Genomic DNA, 20,157 nt, shown 5'->3' on the forward strand with positions numbered 1-20,157 from the left:
GCTCACCAGTGCACTCTTTTTTTATGCAGAATGTAGCAAACTGTTGATTTGGCCACTCCTAACATTTCTGCTAGCTTTCTGATGGATTTTTTTTTCTTTTTTTAAGCCTAATGATTGTCTGTTTCTCTTCCATTGAGAGCTCCTTTGACCGCATGTTGTGGGTTCACAGCAACAGCTTCCAAATGCAAATGCCACACCTGGAATCAGCTCCAGACCTTTTACCTGCTGAATTGATGATGGATTAACGAGGGAATAGCCAATGCAGCCCATTAAAGAGCTTTTGAGATAACTGTCTGATTACTTTTGGTCCCTTTAAAAAGAAGCAGCTACATATTTACGAGCTGTAATTCCTAAACCCTCACTCCAATTAGGTTGCGAATACCCTCAAATTAAAGCTGAGAGTTGGCACTTTAAGCCCATATTGATTATATAACTGTACCTTGAATATGTTATGATAAATCGGAAATCAGCTAAAATGCCAAAACTTGTGTCACTGTCCAAATATTTTTGGACCTAACTGTTATATATATATATATATACCAACAGTTTATCAGTTGCATCGTGACCATTTCTGTTTGCATCTGGAATATATATTAGTCATCTAGTGCAAAAAAAACACAAATAACGAAACACACAGAGATACAGAGTATTCAAAATAAGAGTAGAATGCAAAAATGACACGGAAACAATTATATTTAGCAGATTAAAATCTAAAAGAAAAGGATGTGCAATGAAACTACACAGTATTCGTGCCTACATTGTCAACGGACCATGTACATGTGCACAGACGGGACTTTCAGTTCAAGATTTCATGACGGGAAAACTGCAGACTGTTCGAGTATCACTGGCAGCTGAATATATTAGGTTCACATTTACTAGACTTGATAAAACCCGATTGCAGCCATAGCATGACTCAGATGTGTATGGGGTGGTAATCAGGTTCCTACAGAAGTGCGTGCATGTTCCTTCATACAGAGGCATGCCAAGATTTATGGCGACATGAGAGGATATGTATGCCGATATATGCCGAGGATATTCTCTCCTGAAAACTGAAAATTCTAGAGGAAAATATCCACATCTGTGAAAGTCGAAAACTTAATAAGATCACATTTTATCCCGAACAACAAAAAACGTCGTAAAAAAAAAATGCTGAAAATGCCAGAATTGCTGATTTTGATTTTTTAAAAGTAGTAAAATAAAAAATAAGTTGTATAAATTTAGTATTGCCATAATCGCACTGAGCCGCAGAATAAAGTTCTCTTTTTCCTTTTACTACTCAAACGAAGCTGTAAAACAAACCTGAAAGTCACTGATGGTCAATACTGAAGAAAATCACATCCAAAACACTGATGAACGACGCTCTGTGTTTTTACATAAGAGAAAAATGATGGACGTCTGAATGAGGCGTAAAAGACATTATAACATAAGGGCTGGGGGCCTTATAAACAGATTATTACCTGGTCACAAAATGCAAAAACTCCTCCCAAACCAAGGATTGTAGCCTAGATACTAAGGTATCCCCAAGGTCTTCGACTGCCTTGCATATCCTGGTTCCTTCCTAAATTTGAAGACAAGACACGGTTGAGGCTTAAGTTTTACACGTTTCCTATTTTACAATTCCGTTGTGGAAAATCCATTGCGCATAAGGGAGATGGGAACGTCCCCTGTTGTTTCTAACTACCATGTTTCTGACTACCTTATTTACTTAGAATCATTTAAGGAAGTAAAAACAGATAATTTCCCTAAAAATAAAAACGTTCAGCTAGCATTGTGGTGAAGAAGTTGAGGTTTGGAGACACTACATGTTTATATTAAGGAAATATCATAATGATCATTATGTAATATGTGCACAGTTATCATCTAGATTTGCAGGGATGAAGAAAGCAAACGCCTAGGGCGGCTGGAAGGGAATGGCGGCACTTTACAGAGAAATTAAAGGGGTTATCTGTGCATCTAATGTTTATGATCTTTCCTTAGGATAGGTCATCAATATCAGATCGGTGAAGACCCCCCAGAGACATCCCCATATGCCTCAGATGTTCGGACGGCACCGCCAAAATCGGCAGCTTCGTCCAGCGTTCATCTAATGTGTATGCATTGTATCGCCAGGAGATTTAACAGGAATTTTGTATCATTCCTTCCTCCTGTAATAGTAAAAATTAAATCTGAGACAACCCCCCTTTAATACCATAACTTCCAATTCTCCCGAAATATTTGTGAGATTTCCAGTAAAAGAGATCTCCATGCCTCGGGCGGCACTAACCACACATACAACTGGGCCTATAAGTAATTGGTTTTAACCCCTTTCTGACATGGCCAGTAATAGTACGTCCCTGTGCCGTGAGCCTATTGGGCCAGGGACTTACTATTACGCAGAATGCGATCGTGTCCGCACGCAAGCGGTGCAGGGTGATCGCCGCTGGGTGACAGATTATTATCACAGCTGACACCCGGTACTATGTGCCAGGAGCATTCCCCCACCGCTCCCGGCACATTAACCCCCGAAATGCTGCAATCAAAGTCGAGATAGGGGAGGTAAGCGCAGATACTTGCCTCCTCACTGGCGTCCCGCGCTGTCTGTGCGGGCTCCCGTTGCTTGCCACGGTGACCCGATGTCGTCATGACGACATCCGGGTCACCAGATAGCAGGAAGTTAGGTAGATCGTGCTCAGTGAGCGGTCTACCTAACTTGTGTGCACAGGGCTGCAGCCTGCATAGCATAGAGGTGCTGCTGCAGCATTTCTATATGCTATACAGGCGATCTGGGTGAAAAAAATGAAAGCCCCATAGTGGGACAAAGTATAAAAGTTAAAAAAATAATCAGAAAGTGAAAAAAAAAATTGTAAAAATATGTTAAAAAAATGAAAAAAATAATCCCCAAAAAATAAAAATATATTTTACCCATGAATAAATATTATTCTGAAAAAAAAAACAAACACTAAAAAGTACACACATTTGGTATCGCCGCATCCGGAACGACCTGACCTATAAAACTGTCCCACTAGTTAACCCCTTTAGTGAACACGGTAAAAAATAAAAATAAAAAACTAAGCAAAAAACGATCCTTTATCATCATACCGCCAAACAAAAAATGGAATAAAACGCGACCAAAAAGACGAATGTAAATAAAAATGGTACCGCTGACAACGTCATCTTGTCCCTCAAAAAACAAGCTGCCATACAGCTCCATCAGCCGAAAAATAAAAAAGTCATAGCTCTCAGAATAAAGTGATGCAAAAAAATTATTTTTTCTATAAAATAGCTTTTATTGTATAAAAGCGCCAAAACATAAAAAAAAAATAAATAAATGTAGTACCGCTGTAATCATACTGACCCGAAGAATAAAGCTGCCTTATGAATTTTACCACACGCGGAACGGCATAAAAAAAGCCCCAAGAAAAACAATTCCGGAATTGTTGGTTTTTGTTTATTCTGCCTCCCAAAAATCGGAATAGAAAGCAATCAAAAAATGTCATGTGCCTGAAAATGGTACCAATAAAAACGTCAACACGTCCCGCAAAAAATAAGCTGTCACATGACTCTGTTGGTCGAAATATGGAAAAATTATAGCTCTCAAAATATGGCGATAAAAAAAACTACCAGTAGTCTTTGCAAAAAAAAGCGTCTTTTAGTGTGTGACAGCTGTCAATCATAAAAACCCGATATGAATCTGGTATCTCTGTAATCACACCGACCCAAAGAATAAAGTCATCTAATCACTTATACGGCACGAGGAAAGGCGTAAAAAATAAACTCTAGGGTTTGGGTTGTGCTAGGGTTAGGGTTGTGCTAGGGTTAAGGTTGGGGTTGGGATTTTTTCAAAAGTAAAGAAAAAAAATGATGACGATATGGCGACCAGTGTTGAGCGCAAGTGCTCGCTACTTGAGTTTGCATCGGGTGCTCGGGTATGCACTGAGTATCGCGGGTGCTCGAGTGACATGCTGGAGTCTCCGCCCCACATGCTTTGCGGCCAAAAAAACCTTGCGGGGATTGCCTGCCATGCCCAAGTGATCCCCGCATGTTTTTTTGGGTGTCTAAAAACTGTGAGACATGCGGGGTGGGGACTCGAGCATGTCACTCGAGCACCCGCGATACTTGGTGCATACCTGAGTATCTGATGCAAACTCAAGTAGCGAGCACTTGCGCTCAAGACTAATGACAACTTATTTAATATGATGACCTAAGGTTATCAATTTCTGTGTCGTACCTCTGGGTTCAAAATGTTCATTACACCCCTTAATAAAATCCTTGAGGGGTCTAGTTTCCAAAATGGGGTCACTTTTGGGGGGTTTCCACTGTTTAGGTATATCAGGGGCTCTCCAAACGCGACATGGCGTCTGCTCTCAATTCCTGCCAATTTTGCGTTCAAAAAATCACACAGTGCTCCTTCCCTTCTGAGCCCTGCCGTGCATCAAAACAGTCGTTTTCCCCCACATATGGGGTATCGGCTTACTCAAGAGAGACTGCACAACAAATCATATGGTGCAATTTCTCCTATTACCCTTATGAAAATGCAAAATTGGGGGCTGAAAAACATTTTTGTGGGAAAAATGTAAAAATTTTATTTTTACGGCTCAATGTTATAAACTTCTGTGAAGCACCTGGGAGTTCAAGGTGCTCACCACACATCTAGATAAGTTCCCTGAGGGGTCTAGTTTCCAAAATGGTGTCACTTTTGGAGGGTTTCCACTGTTTAGGCACATCAGGGTCTCCCCAAACGCAACATGGCGTCCGCTAATTATTCAAGCAAATTTTACATTCAAAAAGTAAAATGGCGCTCCTTCCCTACCGAATCCTGCCGTGCGCCCAAACAGTGGTTTTCGCCCACATATGGGGTATTGGCGTGCTCAGGAGAAATTGCACAACAAATTTTGGGATCCATTTTTTCCTGTTACCCTTGCAAAAATAAAAAAATTGGGGTCTAATGTAACATTTTTGCGAAAAAAAAATAAATGTTAATTTTTTTCTTACACATTTCAAAAATTCCTGTGAAGCACTTGAAGGGTTAATAAACTTCTTGAATGTGGTTTTGAGCACCTTGAGGGGTGCAGTTTTTAGAATGGTGTCACTTTTGGGTATTTTCTGTCATAAAGGCCCCTCAAAGTCACTTCAAATATGATGTGGTCCCTAAAAAAATTGTTTTGTAAATTTTGTTGTAAAATTGAGAAATCGCTGGTCAACTTTTAACCCTTATAGCTCCCTAACAAAAAAAAGTTTTGGTTCCAAAATTGTTCTGATGTAAAGTAGACATGTGGGAAGTGTTATTTATTACCTATTTTGTGTGACATAACTCTCTGATTTAAAGGGATTGTTCACTACATTTTATTACCCCCCCAATGTTTTCCCCCGGGGCCCCTAAGTGTTTTTTGTAATTACGCTATCACTGACCGCTCACAGGCATCACGTGACCCCTGGCTGCAGGCGGCTCTGACATCCACTGATGTCACGTCATGATTCCGGATGCAGCCGGGGGTATCTCTCTTCTGCGCTCCACCGGTGGATGCTGGGCTGTGGGTGGGGTTACCCTGCACGTCACACCCGGCATCCACCGCACGCTCTCCCTCTCCTCATTCATTGGGAAAGCGTGGATGCTGGGTGTGACGGGGGGGGTAACCCCGCCCACAACCCAACATCCACTGCGGGGACCGCGTCACTGATGTCACGCCTCACTTGACGTGACATCAGTGGCGGGTCACGTGATGCCTGTGAGCGGCTCACGGGCAGTATCTGCAACATAAGGTAATTATAAAATCCCTCAGGAGCACTGGGGGAATACATTGGGGGGGGTGATAAAAAGTTGTGAACAACTTCTTTAAGGGCATGAAAATTCAAAGTTTGAAAATTGCAAAATTGCAAAATTTTCAACACTTTTGCCAAATTTCCAATTTTTTCACAAATAAATGCAAGCGATATCGAAGAAATTTTACCACTATGATGAAGTACAATATGTCACGAAAAAACAATCTCAGAATCAGTGGGATCCGTTGAAGCGTTCCAGAGTAATTACTTCATAAAGTGACAGTGGTCAGAATTGTAAAAATTTGCCTGGTCATTAACGTGCAAATCACCCTCGGGGGTAAAGGGGTTAACCAATGGCAAATATGTAGAAGGAGAATAATACCTATCTCAAATGTTACCTGTAAGACATCAGTGAAATAATACCGAACTTCACCGCCTGGATACGAATTCCAAACAATTTCACTCTGAAGAATTTCAACTAATGTTCTGTACATTGCTTCCTGTAATGGAAAGATGATGGGTTTCATCATTGCACTGAAAATAATACTACTAATAATAATACACTATTTTATTATTACTATGTACTAAATATGCAATTAAAGGATTGAATAGTATAAGAAAAAAAGGATTGTTTTTTTTTTTCGGTCACAGTGCCATTCTTGACTATAGGTTGTGTTTGGAATTGCAGCTGAGCCCCATTCAAGTCAATACTGCAATGCCAATACAGATTAATATGACCTGCAGCACACTCGAAAATTCATAGCCCCCCTTGTATAAAGTTTAGGTGCAGAGTCCTAATACTTAGGAATCCTTCTTGGACAAACATCGAGAGTTGAGACCTCTAAGACTTTATCAAAGGATGATTCCCATCTTTTATATTTGTGACATATATCGGCAAGTTATGCTATAAATGTAAAATTGATATAGTTCCCACCACTTAGAGCCTCATTTACCCCCAGAACAAGGCTCAGTCGCCTACCGCTTTCAGAAGAGAGGTGACCGCTAGTGATGAGCGAGCATGCTCGTTACTCGAGATTTACGAGCATGCTCGGGTGTTTTCCGAGTATCTTCAGCGGTGCTCGGTGTTATGTTTTGGTCACCCAGTGCTCATGATTCGCGACTTTTTGACAGCTTTAATACATGTGAGGACTACCTGTTTCTTAGGCATTCCTCACATATATTAAAGCTGTCAAACAGTCGCAAATCATGAGCAACGAGTGACTAACACATAACACCGAGCACCGCTGAAGATACTCAGCAAGCACCCAAGCATGCTCGCCGAAAGGGTTAACAGAACACGCTCGCTCACCACTAGTACCCGCGCTTGAGCGTCTCTCGTCATTCATGTCTATGGTAGCTCCAACAATTTTCGGAAGTCCCATAGATATGAAGGGAGAGTGCCACTCCTGACAGTGTCTCAAAACAGACAAGGGTCTTAGCGGTGGGACCTACATACATCTTCAGGACAATTATAGTGTATCCTGTTGACAAGCCACAAAATGAACTAGATAGAACAACCCCTTTAATTCAGCATAATTAATGTGCAACGTTTCAATCCCCGTGTGGGTCAAAAAATGGCATGTCGACTTGTAGTTCCAGAGCCCTAATGCAAAGTTTGCAATAGTGCCCCCCATCTCAGGATTTGAGGACTGCTCCCTCCGCACCCTGCAACGCTGCAATGCCAGAAATAGTTACAAAAATGGTAGTAAGACTTTTTTTCTAATCCTATACAACCCTTATTTCTGTGATCATTGTTCGGGAAGTACAGTGCAGGCCCCTTTGTCTGCAATGCTTCCTTCTTGTAGGAGTTGTGTACTGTCAATTTTATTAGCTGTTTTGATAACAGGATCAGTGCCAGCCCCAGTTTAGTGTATGAGAAGTCACGCGTCCTGTTCTGATATTATGGTAGTATCCAGTAAATTATGGGGTTCGTTCATCAAAGCTTTTACTCCAGAATACTGCCATAAAATGCTTTGAAGAGTTGCAAACATTTTTGTTGAGCAAAAATTTTGCAACTTTTGCCGTTTTCACACCAGTTTGAATCAGCTCTGCCAAAATGGGCGGAGATGGAGAAGTGCGGGGGCTGGACAAGGCATAGCTACACCCGCCCACCCATCATCTTCACCAAAAGTGCTACTGGAATAGCATTTATGGAGAGTTGTAATTCAACATGTCTGCTTCTTCTCTCTCCTGCCATCATCTATTGGAGAAGAGTTGGGAGGACCTCATTCACCTTAGACCATACACGTCAAACTCTGGCCCGTGGGACAAATCTGGCCCGCAGGGTGATCATATTTGGCCCGTGACACCAGAACCCCCACCCCTATCTGGGGCCTATTATAGTGTATGGAGGACTATATGGAGCCCATTATTCTGTATGGAAGACTATATGGAGCCCATTATTCTGTATGGAAGACTATGCGGAGCCCATTATTCTGTATGGAAGACTATGCGGAGCCCATTATTCTGTATGGAGGACTATGTGGGGCCCATTATTCTGTATGGAGGACTATATGGAGCCCATTATTCTGAATGGAGGACTATGTGGGGCCCATTATTCTGTATGGAGGACTATGTGGGGCCATTATACTGTATGGAAGACTATATGGGGCCCATTATTCTGTATGGAAGACTATGTGGGGCCCATTATACTGTATGGAGGACTATGTGGAGCCCATTATTCTGTATGGAGGACTATGTGGAGCCCATTATTCTGTATGGAGGTCTATGTGGAGCCATTATTCTGTATAGAGGACTATGTGGGGCCCATTATACTGTATGAAGGACTATGTGGGGCCCATTATAGTGTATGAAGGACAATGTGGGCCCATTATTCTGTATAGAGGACTATATGGGGCCCATTATTCTGTATGGAGGACTATGTGGGGCCCATTATTTTGTATGGAGGACTATGCGGGGCCCATTATACTGTATGGAGGACTATGTGGGTCCATTATACTGTATGGAGGACTATGTGGGCCCATTATACTGTATGAAGGACTATGTGGGGCCCATTATTCTGTATAGAGGACTATATGGGGCCCATTATACTGTATGAAGGACTATGTGGGCCCATTATACTGTATGTAGGACTATGTGGGGCCAATTATTCTGTATGGAGGACAATGTGGGCCCATTATTCTGTATGGAGGACTATGTGGGGCCCATTATTTTGCACAGAGGACTATGTGGGGCCCTTTATACTGTATGAAGGATTATGTGGGGCCCATTATACTGTATGAAGGATTATGTGGGGCCCATTATTCTGTATGGAGGACTATGTGGGGCCCATTATTCTGTATGGAGGACTATGTTGGGCCCATTATACTGTATGGAGGACTATGTGGCGCTCTTTATACTGTATGGAGGACTATGTGGGGCCATTATACTGTATGGAGGACTATGTGGGGCCCATTATTCTGTATGGAGGACTATGTGGGCCCATTATACTGTATGGAAGACTATGTGGGGCCCATTATTCTGTATGGCGGACTATGTGGGGCCTATTATTCTGTATGGAGGATTATGTGTAGCCCATTATACTGTATTGAGGATTATGTGGGGCCCATTATACTGTGTACTGGTTCACCCGAGACTTTGTCCAAATTTTTCATTTTGGCCCCCTGTGTGTTTGAGTTTGACATCTGTGCCTTAGATGATTGACTGCTCATGTCCATCACGGTGGGATCAACTGACTTAAATCTAATGTGTATCAGGGCCTCAAAGGCCGTATACACCTCTGCGCAGAATCTTTTTATTGCTCATTTGCTTGCTAAATGCAAAGTAAAGCAACTTTCTAAATAGTCTTCTTTACAAATTCTCAACCATTTTGCCGCAGTTCTTTATCTAGCTGAGTGATTTGGAAAATCGTTACAAATCCATCAGAGACCCAACTCTCTCTCTGCGCTCTCTCCTTTCACTCAGTGTTAGAGATAACAGCAGAAGGGAGAAAGTTGTAAAAAGATTCGCAATGGACAGGGGAAAAACTATCTAAAGTCTTATGGAGAGCAGAGAAAAAAGCCTCAGGCTGCAAACAAGGAGGTAAGGACATGAAGAGAAAAGAGGTGTTGGACAGAAGCTGTACTGATACATGATGCAAGTGAAAATAGCAGCACCCTGTATACATAAATATCACATTCAGCCTATATTACCGGGAGGGACACTTCTACCAGAGAACAATCTGAAACATGGATCAGGCTGCAAACTACATATTGGGAGGTCGGAAAATGAATGAAAAAATGTAGTTTGCGGCCTGAAACTTAGTGCAATTTTATTAACTAAAAGTGTCCACTAATAGATGTAAAAATCATGGAAAAAGGTGTCCATAGCCTATCAGAGTCTCATATAACAGACAACGTAAAGTCAATGGCGAAGGCTGTCCCTCAAATATCCCACCCATTGAAGTGCGTGAAAGTAAGGCTAAATTAACTTACACGTCCGGTAAAAGCTATTTTGTCCCCACTCTTGAAGAACCAGTTTCCAAGTAGCATATGATCAAAATCTTCTGATCCAACCCGACATTTGCACAGCCTGTATGTGGATGCAGGTATTATTATATCATATATAAAACAGCAATACATATGTTTTCATTTTCTGATACAGTCTACAGACCTAGTAAGGGGCAATTGTCACTCGTAGGGAGAGCTCAGGGCATCAGCACCCAAAAAATCCAGGGAGGTGCTGGGGCCCACTGAGCCTTTGGGCCCAACTCGGGCCTACATTTCCATTAGTGACATCTGCTATATATGTATAGTTGATGAGATGTATGGAGCATGCTCCCGAGGGTACCATTATAGCAGCATTTAAGAGGTTGGAAATGATAGGAATGTCCCTTCCTAGGCTTGACAAAGGATCATACAGGTCTGAAACATGTTGCCAGGGAGCGTAGCGGATATTTATTTTCTGCCTTTTTAATTTTTTTTTGCTGTTGTGTTCAGCACTTTTTTTGTATTGAATCAATAAAGCAATTCTTTTAAGATGTGAGTGACAGCTATCGCTTGTACTGTTGCTATAACTGGAGTATTTTGCGGTGCACCCGAACAGGTGAGCTGATTGCTCCCTTTTCACAATGTCCCTTTTGATGTCTATTTGCAAGGGGGCTTATGATATACATCATCGTTTAGGAGCCCACGGTTTGCTGCGTGTGGCACACTGTGAAAAGGGGCCCATAGGTTGAACCCCATAATGGTGGCAGCAGGCAGCAAAAAAAAAATAGTAATTAATCTGTGAGTCTGTGGGAGAGAATAAGCAGCTTTATATCAGAAAAACAGAGCTTTGGCTGTGATCAAGATACAACAAGAAAGTAAGACTAACATGGAAAAAATGTATCACATCATGAACGCTGTATTTCTAGCACAGTTCTCTGGCATCCGTCTCTTGGAAAGAATTCCATGGTTTTTAAATGTTTCCTTGCAATAATATAAATTTATCAGACGGGGAAATTCCCAGCCCTCCAGAGACGTTAGGAAATTCCAAGTCACGAAAAGGTTTCATTTTCTGTTTGTAAATTCTATTGCTCGTATAATCAGGCATTAATTAACTCTGAAATGCAAAGTCCCCACATTGCGAGTGCAGCTGAAACAGAGAATGAATGACAGGACATATCAGGAGGACAAGTGCAGCAATGGATTCTCGTCAGAGTGCTTCGTGGAGAGCAGGACTTGATGCAGACATAACCTTATAGACTGTGATTTGCATTTTTTTTTACCGCCAACCACCTCGACCTCGAGGGGTAGAAAATGCACACCTTGTAGTGCAGCTTAAAGCTGGACTGACCTAAAAATACCCAGAAATGACCCATAATGACCACTTTGGAAGAGGCTTAATCAGGATTGTTGGAAAATATACATTGGGACACATAAGCATCGAGTTGTGCCTCTGCCTAATGCAAAACCTTTAAATGGGACCCACAACCTTAATACACTATTTACAGCACTTATACGTATATGAATTTTGGGCTTTTCAGGGAACGACTGCAACTGCAATATCATCCGTGATATTGCCAAAACATCTGTTCTAATAACATATTGCAGAACGGCTACTTTCTAAGACTAGAAGCAAACCAATAGTTTAAAGGGGAATTCAAACCATTACTAGTAGATTGTTTGGGGCCCTACCAATCACTAGAATGGGACTTCAGTACCTGCACCGCATCAGTATATCTGTGGTGGGAGGCTTTGTATGAAGCTCTATGAAAACCAAACAAGTAAGAATAGTAATAGTTAAGCATTTACAGTAAGGCTGGTTACTCCTTTAAGATGTGGCATGGTTCTTTGCTGATCCACTAGCATATTATAGACGCAAGAAGAGAAGAGTAGCTAAGGTTCTTTTTGTGATATTACTGTACTACATGTGTCCTGGATGAGTATACATGTTATTCTCATCTTGACCCGTGAATAACTCCTGGCTCTAATCACTTAAATGCAAGTATTTTTGGCCAAAAAAAATAAATAAACAGGGTTATAGTCAAAATTTTGGACCCGTTTGTCTTCCGCAGTTTCTATATATCACAGTACATAGCTGACTGCAGACTGGGTTACCAGTGAATCCATCAGCGAGCTTGTCAGACGGTAAGGCCTTTAACTATTCTCCTTCTAAGGTAATTAAAGGGGTTGTCCGGGACTTTAGCATTGATGGCTTATCCTTACGATAGATCATCAATATCTGACCGGTGGGGTTGCGACACCAGGCACCATCGCCGATCAGCTGTTCCCAGTGCCAGCGGTGAATCAACAGAGGGTGGATGTGCAGTACCCACCTGCAGCCACTATGCAGATGAAGGAGCTGCTCTGTGCAACTCCACAACTAAGCAGTCCTGGCCAGCACCGGGAACACCCACCTATCAATAACCTATCCTAAAGATACGAAGTAAGCAAAAATCGAAGGGGAAGAAAGGGAAAAACGTCCAGCACTGTAGAAAAGGGTAAAATAAAAATCACATTTATTTAGGAGCTTGATCCATTAAAGAGTATGAGAGCAATAAAATCATGGAGAAAGGGGGTAATGGAGGGGTGTTAGGGAAGGAGGGTTAGGCTATGTTCACACATCATGGTTTTTTCAGCGTCTTTTTCTGCAGCAAAACCTGATCTCTTGCCAGGATTTTTCTTACTTTTTTGGTGCGTTTTTGGTGTGTTTTTTCAGCGTTTTTTTCACTGTCCTTTTGTCTCTATTATGCATGTACATAAAGTTCAGTGAAAAAAATATCTCATTCTGGTTTTGGCATAATAGTGGGGGAGGTGAATTGTTCAGGAATAGTTTACCTAAGACACTGGCAGTGCATTGAGTTTGTAGGACACTATTTACTTTCACACTCTGGCCTGCCATTCAGTTGCACAGGGCATTGTTCAATTTCACACCTCCCTGGGACAAAGGGATTTTTCAATCTCACAGGTAGCTCAGCTACAGTGGGTACGGAAAGTATTCAGACCCCTTTAAATTTTTCACTCTTTGTTTCATTGCAGCCATTTGGTAAATTCTAAAAAAAATTCATTTTTTTTCTCATTAAAGTGCACTCTGCACCCCATCGTGACTGAAAAAAAAACAGAAATGTAGAAATTTTTGCAAATTTATTAAAAAAGAAAAACTGAAATATCACATGGTCATAAGTATTCAGACCCTTTGCTCAGTCACTCATATTTAAGTCACATGCTGTCCATTTCCTTGTGATCCTCCTTGAGATGGTTCTACTCCTTCATTGGAGTCCAGCTGTGTTTAATTAAACTGATAGGACTTGATTTGGAAAGGCATACACCTGTTTATATAAGACCTCACAGCTCACAGTGCATGTCAGACCAAATGAGAATCATGAACTCAAATGAACTGCCCAAGGAGCTCAGAGACAGAATTGTGGCAAGGCACAGATCTGGTCAAGGTTACAAAAGAATTTGTGCATTACTCAAGGTTCCCAAGAGCACAGTGGCCTCCATAATCCTTAAATGGAAGAAGTTTGGGACCACCAGAAGTCTTCCTAGACCTGGCCGTCCAGCCAAACTGAGCAATCGTAGGAAAAGAGCCTTGGTGGGAGAGATAAAGAAGAACCCCAAGATCACTGTGGCTGATCTCCAGAGATGCAGTAGGGAGATGGGAGTTAGTTCCACAAAGTCAACTATCACTGCAGCCCTCCATCAGGCCTTTATGACAGAGTAGCCCGACAGAAGCCTCTCCTCAGTGCAAGACATATGAAAGCCCGCATAGAGTTTGCTCAAAAACACATGAAGGACTCTCAGACTATGAGAAATAAGATTCTCTGGTCTGATGAGATGAAAATAGAACTTTTTGGTGATAATTCTAAGTGGTATGTGTGGAAAAAAACAGGCACTGCTCATCACCTGCCCAATACAATCCCAACAGTGAAACATGGTGGGGGCAGCATGATGCTATGGGGGTGTTTTTCAGCTGCAGGGACGGAATGACTGGTTGCAATTGAAGGAAACATGAATGCGGCCAAGCACAGAGATATCCTGGATGAAAACCTCTTCCAGAGTGCTCTGAACCTCAGACTTGGCCGAAGGTTCACCTTCCAACAAGACAATGACCCTAAGCACACAGCTAAAATAACAAAGGAGGGGCTTCAGAACAACTCTGTGACCATTCTTGACTGGCCCAGACAGAGCCCTGACCTAAACCCAATTGAGCATCTCTGGAGAGACCTGAAAATGGCTGTCCACCAACGTTCGCCATCCAATCTGACAGAACTGTAGAGGATCTGCAAGGAAGAATGGCAGAGGATCTCCAAATCCAGGTGTGAAAAACTTGTTGCATCATTCCCAAGAAGACTCATGGCTGTACTAGCTCCAAAGGGTGCTTCTACTCAATACTGAGCAAAGGGTCTGAATACTAATTGTAGCATCGGCGTCTCTGCCCTGTACTAGGCAGAGACGCCGTCCCTCTCACCTCCCCGCTCCTGGCGCGGCGTCCTCCAGCGCTTCTCTCCCCCCTGCTTCCGGCACGCGCTCCTTCCCGGCAGTGTGCTTAGGGCGCGCGCGCGCGCGCTCCCCCTCTCTTAAAGGGACCGCGCGCGCCGTTCTAAGCAGTCCCCGGCCAATTGCCGGAGGACCTCCCATATATAAGGCACCTCCTCCAAAATGGCCCTCAGGTCCCATTACCAGTTACCTGCCAGTCACCTGCCAGATTCCTGCCTGTTACCTGCCAGTCACCTGCCAGATTCCTGCTTGACCACCTGCCTGTCCAGAGACTCTTGCCCGCTCACCTGGGAGCGCTCACCTGCTACCCGCCTGCTAGCCTACCTGTAGGCTCTGCCGTCACTTGCCGTGACCACCTGCCTGTCCAGAGACTCTTGCCCGCTCACCTGGGAGCGCTCACCTGCTACCCGCCTGCTAGCCTACCTGGAGGCTCTGCCGTCACTTGCCGTGACCACCTGCCTGTCCAGAGACTCTTGCCCGCTCACCTGGGAGCGCTCACCTGCTACCCGCCTGCTAGCCTACCTGGAGGCTCTGCCGTCACTTGCCGTGACCACCTGCCTGTCCAGAGACTCTCGCCCGCTCACCTGGGAGCGCTCACCAGCCACCAGCCTGCTGTCCTTCTACCCAGAGACTGTCCCTGTCACTTGCCGTGACTACCTGCCCTTCTACCCAGAGACTGTCCCTGTCACTTGTCGTGACTACCTGCCCTTCTACCCAGAGACTGTCCCTGTCACTTGCCGTGACTACCTGCCCGTCTTCCCTGGGAGCCACCCGCTTCCTTGCAAGGACTGCCCCCTTGTATAGTTGCTCAGAGGTTCCACCTCTCAGACCCGTTACAGTTTGCTCGGGCCATGGAACCCGGTGGCCCCCAGATCTCCGATCTGCACCAGGAAGTCTTACGTCAGAAAACTCAGCAGGAGGTGGTACTGTCCTATCTACGGTCCGTTAACTCTCGTCTAGGCGCATTGTGTGACTCGTCTATGTCTACCTCTGGTCCAGCCGTGCCCATTCCTGCGGTACCTCAATCCAGTCCCTTCATGGTACCCAACTATGGACCTCGGCTTCTGGCACCTCCACGCTTTGCCGGCGAACCTACTTTAGCTCGGGGTTTCATAAACCAGTGCACCCTGCACTTTGAGCTATTGGCATACCAGTTCATCTCCGACCGGGCCAAGGTGGCCTTCATCATGTCCCATCTCACTGGGGAAGCACTGGCATGGCTAAATCCCCTGTGGGAGAGAGGGGATCCCCTGGTGTCCGACCTGCCGTCTTTCCTCGCTGCTTTCCGGAAAGTCTTCGATGTACCTGGACGGAAAATCTCTTCTGCCTCCTCTCTGCTACGTCTCCGCCAAGGGAGTCTCACCGTGGGCCAATATGCCATACGGTTCCGTACCCTCACTTCTGAGCTTGCCTGGGAAAATGAGGCTCTTGTGTCCATCTTCTGGGAGGGTCTTTCCGGTCGGATTAAGGACGAGTTAGCTGGTCGGGACATTCCTACCACTCTGGATGACCTGGTGTCACTAGCTACCCAGATTGGCATCCGGTTCCACGAACGTACCAAAGAGACTGCCTGGGAGAAAGACTTTTCTTGCTCTGCTCCTATTTCCCTGAGACCTGCCTCTCAACCAGTCACTCCGCGGGCGCTCTCGCCTGAACCTATGCAGATCTACCAGACCAAGATGGTCAGATCTCGCCAAGAATCTCGCCGAGCCAAGGGAAGCTGTTTCTATTGTGGCAGTATGGAGCACTTCATCCGTTCCTGCCCGGAAAAGCCGGGAAACGCCAGTGTCTAGGACCGCTTGGAGAGGTCGTCCTAGACAAAAGTAAGTCCTCTCCGTCTCTGACTTTACCGGTCTCTATTGCTTGGGGAGAAAACCGTCACTTTGAACTCGCCCACCTGGATTCTGGAGCTGCTGGAAACCTCATCTCCCAGTCTCTGGTAGAGAGATACCGTATTCCCACCAAGTCCCTGGCTGAACCATTGTCAGTCGCCTCCGTGGATGGAAGACTTCTCTCGGAGACCATCCTGCTCGTCACTGAACCCATAACCCTGCAGGTGGGAATGCTGCACTCTGAGGAAATCTCATTCCATGTGCTGTCCGGACTTTCTCACTCCCTGTTGCTAGGTCTACCTTGGCTCCAGACACACGAACCCGTATTGAACTGGCGTTCCGGTGAAGTACTCCGATGGGGTCCAGACTGCCATAGGTCCTGCCTGGTTCCGGTCCGTCCAGCTCGCCCTCCGCCTACTCCAGCTAATTTACCAGGTCTCCTGGTTCCTTACTGGCCCTTTTCGGACGTCTTCGGTAAGAAGGAAGCAGAAACGTTGCCACCCCATAGGCCATATGACTGCCCGATCGACCTGGTACCTGGCACCACTCCTCCCCGTGGGCGTATCTACCCATTGTCTGCAGCCGAGACCCGGGCCATGTCTGAGTACATTGAAGAGAATCTGGCTAGGGGATTTATCCGAAAATCTACCTCCCCGGCTGGAGCCGGATTCTTCTTTGTCAAAAAGAAAGACGGCTCGCTACGTCCCTGTATTGACTACAGAGGACTCAATCTCATCACAGTAAAAAACAAATACCCCCTGCCGCTCATCTCCGAATTGTTTGACCGTCTCAAGGGCGCCAGGATCTTCTCCAAGCTGGATCTACGAGGAGCATATAACCTGGTCCGTATCCGTCAAGTAGACGAGTGGAAGACGGCATTCAATACCCGGGACGGTCACTATGAGTACCTTGTGATGCCCTTCAGTCTCTGTAATGCTCCCGCTGTCTTTCAAGAACTAGTCAACGACATCTTCCGTGACCTCCTGTACTCCTGCGTAGTGGTATACCTGGACGATATCTTGGTCTTCTCTCCGGATCTCCCCACACACCGAAGGGATGTTCGTCAGGTCCTGCTTAGGCTTCGGCAGAACCACCTCTATGCCAAATACGAGAAGTGCCTCTTCGACCAGACCTCCCTACCGTTCTTGGGCTATGTCATCTCCCAGACAGGTCTGCAAATGGATCCCGAGAAGCTCTCTTCCGTTCTAAAATGGCCTCATCCTGAAGGTTTGAAGGCGATACAGCGATTCCTGGGCTTCGCTAATTACTATCGTCTTTTCATCCCACACTTCTCGTCTCGGACTGCTCCCATATCTGCACTTACCCGTAAGGGGGCTAATCCCAGGACATGGTCGCCTGAAGCTGAGGAGGCCTTCCTTTCCTTAAAGAAAGACTTCGCCTCTGCTCCCGTCCTGCACCGTCCGGACTGTAATAAACAATTCTACCTGGAGGTTGATGCCTCCTCCTCCGGAGCCGGAGCGGTACTCACCCAAAGATCTTCTACCGGGAGAATGGTAACCTGCGGCTTCTTCTCCAAAATCTTCTCCTCGTCTGAGTGCAACTACTCCATAGGAGACCGTGAATTGTTAGCCATCAAATTGGCACTGGGGGAGTGGCGCTATCTGCTTGAAGGGGCTCTTTACCCGGTAATTATCTACACGGATCACAAAAACCTGGCATATCTCCAAAATGCCCAGAGACTCAATCCTCGCCAGGCCCGGTGGCCGTTGTTTTTTGCCCGCTTCGACTTCATTCTTCATTTCCGTCCGGCGGACAAGAACGTCAAAGCTGATGCCTTGTCCCGGTCCTTCCTGTCCTCCGATCAAGAGGAGGAGCCTACGCACATCATCGACTCCTCCAAGGTGATGAATGTGGCCCCCTTGGATCTGACTCATCTCCCACCCGGTAAGACGTTTGTAGCTGTACCAGATCGGGAGAGGGTTCTTCGCTGGGGACATTCTTCTAAACTAGCTGGCCATGCTGGCCAAAAGAAGACCTTCCAACTCATTACCCGGCATTACTGGTGGCCTACCCTGCGTAAGGACGTGGTAGACTTCGTCGCGGCCTGCTCATCCTGTGCCCGTAACAAAGTTCCCAGACATCTACCAGCCGGCCATCTCCTGCCCCTTCCCGTACCTGCTGCTCCTTGGCAGCACATTGCTATGGACTTTATCACCGATGTTCCTATTTCTGCCGGTTGTACAGTCATTTGGGTTGTCGCTGACCGCTTTTCTAAGATGGCCCACTTCATTCCCCTGCCTGGTCTCCCATCTGCACCCGAGCTGGCTAAAGACTTTATCCGCCACATCTTCCGTCTCCATGGCCTGCCCCTCCACATCGTATCGGATCGTGGGGTTCAGTTCACTTCACGCTTCTGGAGAGCCACATGTAAGCTGCTAGACATCACCCTGGACTTCTCCTCCGCTTACCACCCACAGTCCAATGGTCAAGTGGAGCGGATCAATCAGATCCTGACCAGTTACCTCCGGCACTTCGTTAATGCACACCATTCGGACTGGGTGGATCTCCTACCATGGGCCGAGTTCTCTTACAATAACCATGAGAGCAAATCCTCTTCCAAATCCCCGTTCTTTATAGTCGGTGGCCAACATCCCCGGATTCCACTTCCTGTCTCCGTTTCTGTGGACAACCCTGCTGCGGAGTCTCTTGTCAGCGAATTTTCTACTATTTGGGAGAGTACCAGGTCCGCTCTTCTTCTGTCTTCTGAGCGGATGAAGAGATATGCTGATAAGAGACGTCTGGATCCGCCTCAATTCCGTCCGGGAGACAAGGTTTGGCTCTCGTCCAAACATGTGCGGCTCAAAGTACCCTCCTTCAAGTTGGGCCCTCGATTCATCGGTCCCTTCGAAGTCCTCAGGCAAATTAACCCTGTGGCCTACAAATTAAAACTCCCGGCCACCCTACGGATTCCCAACTCCTTCCACGTATCTCTCCTCAAACCCGTTGTCTTTAACTCTTTTTCCAATAATCCAGGTGCCCCTCCTGCTCCGGTTTCCGCTGATGACGTCTTTGAGGTAGAGAGTATTCTGGCCTCCAAGAGGGTAAGAGGAAAGACCTTTTTACTGGTAGATTGGAAGGGGTTTGGTCCTGAGGAGAGAACTTGGGAACCCAGGGACAACATCAATGCCCCGCTTCTCCTTGAAAAATTTCTTTCTGGCCAAAAAAAGAGGGGGCCTAAAGGGGGGGTACTGTAGCATCGGCTTCTCTGCCCAGTACTAGGCAGAGACGTCGTCCCTCTCACCTCCCCGCTCCTGGCGCGGCGTCCTCCAGCGCTTCTCTCCCCGCTGCTTCCGGCACTCTCTCCTTACCCGGCAGTGTGCTTAGGGCGCGTGCGCGCGCGCTCCCCCTCTCTTAAAGGGACCGCGCACGCCGTCCTAAGGAGTCCCCGGCCAATTGCCAGAGGACCTCCCATATATAAGGCACCTCCTCCAAAATGGAGGTGCCCGAGCAATGTTGTTGCAAAGCCTTCACTCTGCTTCAGCCCTCAGGTCCCGTTACCAGTTACCTGCCAGTCACCTGCCAGATTCCTGCCTGTTACCTGCCAGTCACCTGCCAGATTCCTGCTTGACCACCTGCCTGTCCAGAGACTCTTGCCCGCTCACCTGGGAGCGCTCACCAGCCACCAGCCTGCTGTCCTTCTACCC

At 45.8% G+C, this 20,157-nt stretch overlaps 1 protein-coding gene across 1 annotated transcript in view; it reads right to left on the minus strand.

The window, feature by feature from the left end:
* Positions 1-20,157, minus strand: part of LOC141152861 (uncharacterized) — a 47,765-nt gene that overhangs the window by 17,225 nt on the left and 10,383 nt on the right. The window contains exons 3-5 of the mRNA XM_073637508.1: positions 10,173-10,269; positions 6,138-6,239; positions 1,458-1,558 (exon numbers count right to left, since the gene is read on the minus strand). Coding sequence (XP_073493609.1) covers positions 1,458-1,558; positions 6,138-6,239; positions 10,173-10,269 — 300 coding nt within the window. The remainder of the gene's footprint in view (positions 1-1,457; positions 1,559-6,137; positions 6,240-10,172; positions 10,270-20,157) is intronic.

This window comes from Phyllobates terribilis, unplaced genomic scaffold (assembly GCF_046119375.1).
Source record: "Phyllobates terribilis strain yellow unplaced genomic scaffold, ASM4611937v1 Scaffold_7__3_contigs__length_470593459, whole genome shotgun sequence".
Taxonomy (NCBI): Eukaryota; Metazoa; Chordata; class Amphibia; order Anura; family Dendrobatidae; genus Phyllobates; species Phyllobates terribilis.